Consider the following 4580-nt stretch of genomic DNA (forward strand, 5'->3'; position numbering starts at 1 on the left):
CCCCTCATTCTTCTCTTCTGCAGGCTAAACAATCCCAGCTCCCTCAGCCTCTCCTCATAAGTCATGTGTTCCAGTCCCCTAATCATTTTTGTTGCCCTTCACTGGACTCTCTCCAATTTATCCACATCCTTCTTGTAGTGTGGGGCCCAAAACTGGACACAGTACTCCAGATGAGGCCTCACCAATGTCGAATAGAGGGGGACGATCACGTCCCTCGATCTGCTCGCTATGCCCCTACTTATACATCCCAAAATGCCATTGGCCTTCTTGGCAACAAGGGCACACTGCTGACTCATATCCAGCTTCTCGTCCACTGTCACCCCTAGGTCCTTTTCCGCAGAACTGCTGCCTAGCCATTCGGTCCCTAGTCTGTAGCTGTGCATTGGGTTCTTCTGTCCTAAGTGCAGGACCCTGCACTTGTCCTTATTGAACCTCATCAGATTTCTTTTGGCCCAATCCTCCAATTTGTCTAGGTCCTTCTGTATCCTATCCCTCCCCTCCAGCGTATCTACCACTCCTCCCAGTTTAGTATCATCCGCAAATTCGCTGAGAGTGCAATCCACACCATCCTCCAGATCATTTATGAAGATATTGAACAAAACCGGCCCCAGGACCGACCCCTGGGGCACTCCACTTGACACCGGCTGCCAACTAGACATGGAGCCATTGATCACTACCCGTTGAGCCCGACAATCTATGCTCAGCTGCCCTTTGCAACACAGCCTTTTCCGATGTTTAGTTTTTCAAATAACACAGGTAAATAACAAACAACTTTTGATACACTTGTCTAGCATTTTCTCCTTCGGTTCATTAATACACAAGATGTACAGTGTAACCTCTGCATATCCAAGAAGCACCTTAGAAGCCTGTAGAAAAATCTGTCTGTTGATATTGTACTATCCGAGTAACAGCATGTAACTGTGTGGGTAAAGACTGTATTGTGCAAACGAGGGGGAGAGTTAAATTGGGGCAGTTAAGCTTAACTTCGCCATCTCCTGCTTTTCCAGAGCCTAAACGTGCAACATAAGTGTCCTTCTGGCTTCGTGTTTCTGAGGGCATTTCCTAGGCTCCTTAAAAAGAGAAGGGCAGACAAAGGCAGTGTTTACATTCGGAGTTAGGGAGCCAGGCAAAAGGACAGGGGGACTTGTGGCACCTTGGAGACGAACCCACCCACGTGAGCAGAAGCTTTCCTGAGCTACAGCGCACTGCATGGGAGGCCGCCAGGCCGGGGCCGCTGCGGTATTTAGGGGCCTAATTCCCGGGACCCTTGAATGACTTCGCGGCTGCGGCGGGCTGCCCTGGAGCGCCAGGCGCGTGCTGGCGGCGGGAAGGCGGGAAGGCGGCCAGGCTTCGCGGGGACGGCTCCGTCCATTGCCGACTCCCAGGCGGCCGCGCGCAAGGGAGGTCGGGACGCTCGCGCCCTCCCGGAGGCCGGTGGACTCCGGGCCGCCCCGCCTCGGGGCAGGAGCCGGCGCGGCCCGAGCCCTACCGGGGAGCGGGGCCTCGCGGAGCCGGCGGCGGCCTCAGCAGCCCCCAGGGAGCCCCGGGGCGGCCGGGCTCGGCAGCGGGGGCTCGGCCCGCGCAGCGCCTCAGCCGGGCCAGCGGGACACGCCCCCGCGCGGGCGGGGCGCGCGGGAGCGGGCGGGGCGCGGCCCCGGCGAACTCCGCCCCCTGCGCTCCGCCCCGCCCCGCCCCGCGCCCACACACGGCAGGGGCGGGGCCGCGGGCCCACCTGACGCGGCAGCTGCGCACCAATGGCAGGCGCGAGGCGGGGCTCCGGGCCACGCCCCCCGCGGCGGATATAAGGCGGCCGCGGCCGGCCGGGCGCTGGGGACGGCGATCGCGAGGAGCCGCGGGCGGGTGTCGCTGCCGGCCGGGGAGTCTGCGCCCCTGGGCTCGGGTACGTGGCCGGCGGGGGAGGTGGACCTTCTGCCCGGGACCCGGGTTCCCCGGCAGCCCAGGGGGGGCTCCTGGGCGCCCCGCGGGAGAAGGGGCGGGGGGGGCGCCGGGGCGGGCGGGGGCCGGTCCCGGTTCCGGGGGGGGCTCCTGGGCGCCCCGCGGGGGGGGCGCCGGGGCGGGCGGGCGGGCGGGGGCCGGTCCCGGGGGGAGGCCGGTCCCGGGGGGGGCTCCTGGGCGCCCCGCGGGAGAAGGGGCGCCGGGGAGGGGGGGCGCCGGGGCCGGTCCCGGTTCCGGGGGGGGGGCTCCTGGGCGCCCCGCGGGAGAAGGGGCGGGCGGGGGCCGGTCCTGGGCGGGGGTCTGGTCCTGGGCGCCCCGCGGGAGCAGGGGCGGGTCCCCGAGCAGCGCCTCACCGCCCCCTTGCCTTGCAGGGACCCGCGCCATGGCCGACCCCAGGATGCTGCCGATGAGCCACGGCGTGAGTGGGCTCCAGAGCTACCGCCTGGGCGGCCTGCAGGGCCCCCCCCCGCACGGGCTCAGGACTCTGCCGGCAGCCGGCCAGATGCTGCCCTACGGAGGGGCCGGCCTGGATGGGAGCCTGCGGCCAAGGCCCAGCGTCGGCGGGCAGGTGGCCCACCACCCGCTCCCCAGCGCCATGATGTTCGGCAGCCCGGGCGCGCCGCAGCCCTACGTGGGGCCCATGGGCGCTCAGCAGCTCATGGCCAGCATGCACCTCCAGAAACTCAACACCCAGTACCAAGGGCACCCTCTGGTGGGCGTGGGCAGCGGCCCCATGGCGGCAGGGGTGCCGCCGTACAGAGTGGTGCCCGGCCAGCACCCTGGCATGCAGCACATGCCCTCGCCCGCTCTGACCTTGAATGTTATGGACACCGATCTCATAGATGAGGAGGTCTTGACGTCTCTGGTCCAGGAACTGGGTTTGGACCGGATTCAGGAGCTGCCCGAGCTCTTCTTGGGACAGAATGAATTTGACTTCATCTCAGACTTTGTCAGCAAACAGCAGCCCAGTGCCATCAGCTGCTGAGGTGCCTGGGGGTCAGTCTTTCCCTTTTGGTGGTTTGATTCCCCCTCTTTCCCACCACCTCCCAAAAAAACAATCATTGGATGCTGATGGCTTGCACTTGATTGCTTTCTCTTTTCCGTGTGGGAGTTATTTTTCTTGTTTGGGCAATGGGAGGGGAGGACGGTTCTGGTGACCCAGACAGAGTGAAGATGAAATCTCGCTGTAGGATCATCCTAAGTGGTATGAACAAGTTTTGTCTTCAGCAGAAATAAGGACTGCTTAAAGTGACGCTTGTGAATTTCCATGTCGAGGCTTCCAAGTGCCAGGGTAGAAGGACAACGCGGTGCTGCTGCCACTCGTGGGCTTGTTCTAGGGTTTGGCGTTGCCAGTGAAGTTCACAAACTTTATTTGTGATAAAATCCTCTAATGGCTTGTGTGTCTGAACCTCCAGTATCTCACCTTGCAAAAAGGGGCTTGGGTTTGGGTTTTGTGTTGTTGCTGGCTTTTTGTCTTAAAATCACATCCCTTCCTTCCCCACAATACTACGATGTTTAACAGGTCTTGAATCTTACTTTTCTACTTTGACTTGAAAAGGGATCACTTTCCCCCTCCATCAGGTTATTACTATCCTATTGTCTTAGCTGCACAAAATGTGTCTCTGGGGTGGGTGATGTATACAAGTGTGCCTAAACCTCTGTAGAATTTGGATCTTTTAACTTGTACAGCCAATCAACTGTAAAACTACTAAGTGTTCAGGCTAATTCAGATGTGAGGCTTAAAGCTGCAGTCAAGCTCCCCTTTCTCTGCCTCTGAAACCAAATAAAATCCATGTAATTGTATATTCTTGGCCTAATCTTATTTATTCTTTCTAATCATTATTTATTAGAAAGGGCTCCCTTCGTTATTTGGCTTTGAGACTGTTGGGAATGACGAAAGGGCTTACTGCAGTTTTAAGACGCTGGCTTTTTAAAAAGGACTGGAACAGCTACATGTTTCTTCCAAACAGCCATGCACAAGGTTATTTCAGCAGCATAATTTTGTGATCAATATGTAGGACCTTGTAAACCAGCTCCCTTCCCTTCCACCCCATGTGATTAAAGGATGACTTGACTCTTAATTACGTTGCTCAGAAAAGGTTAAATGTAAAAGCTAGTGGGTTTTTGTTTCCTCTTCTGTCTCTTGTTTCCAAGCGCTGTGGAAAGTGGAAAGCTCATTGTGTCAACTTTTAGTTGCTACTGCCCCCTGCTGCTGAGAGCACAGAGCAGCACATCATTGTTGATCGATGAAGTGAGAATGTACAGATGCATTTTCAAATAAAAGCTAAAACTCTTAAGTGACAGGCTTGCTTGGTGGCTTGTTTAATCAGATGTGCCAGAGCTAGGGGTTGCCAATTTTGGTTGGACGTATTCTTGGAGGTTTCATCAGATGACACAATCTTCAATTAAGATTAATCTTTAAGTCCTGGAGTCTCCAGAACTTAATCTTGAAGGGTTGGCAACCCTAGTCCAACAGCTGTGTACAAGGAGAGATGCATATTGATGTCTGGGCTTTGGAGTGGGTCCCTCAGTGTCATGTCTAGACATGTCAATATTACAATGACAGGGCTGCCCATGGCCTAAATTCCCAGGACTATATCTGAGCCCTTAAACCTTAATCTAAA

At 57.4% G+C, this 4580-nt stretch overlaps 1 protein-coding gene across 1 annotated transcript; it reads left to right on the top strand.

Moving 5' to 3' along the window:
• The first annotated feature begins 1837 nt into the window (after positions 1-1837).
• Positions 1838-4259, top strand: CITED4 (Cbp/p300 interacting transactivator with Glu/Asp rich carboxy-terminal domain 4). The gene is made up of 2 exons (XM_077838063.1): positions 1838-1900; positions 2328-4259. The coding sequence occupies exon 2, from the start codon at positions 2339-2341 to the stop codon at positions 2939-2941; it is 603 nt and encodes a 200-aa protein (XP_077694189.1). The 5' UTR covers positions 1838-1900; positions 2328-2338; the 3' UTR covers positions 2942-4259.
• Positions 4260-4580: the final 321 nt, after the last annotated feature.

Source organism: Eretmochelys imbricata, chromosome 19, assembly GCF_965152235.1.
Source record: "Eretmochelys imbricata isolate rEreImb1 chromosome 19, rEreImb1.hap1, whole genome shotgun sequence".
NCBI classification, from domain to species: domain Eukaryota; kingdom Metazoa; phylum Chordata; order Testudines; family Cheloniidae; genus Eretmochelys; species Eretmochelys imbricata.

Excerpts from the sequence above, each read along its gene's own strand:
- CITED4 (XM_077838063.1), top strand. The coding sequence starts at position 2,339 with ATGGCCGACCCCAGGATGCTGCCGATGAGCCACGGCGTGAGTGGGCTC.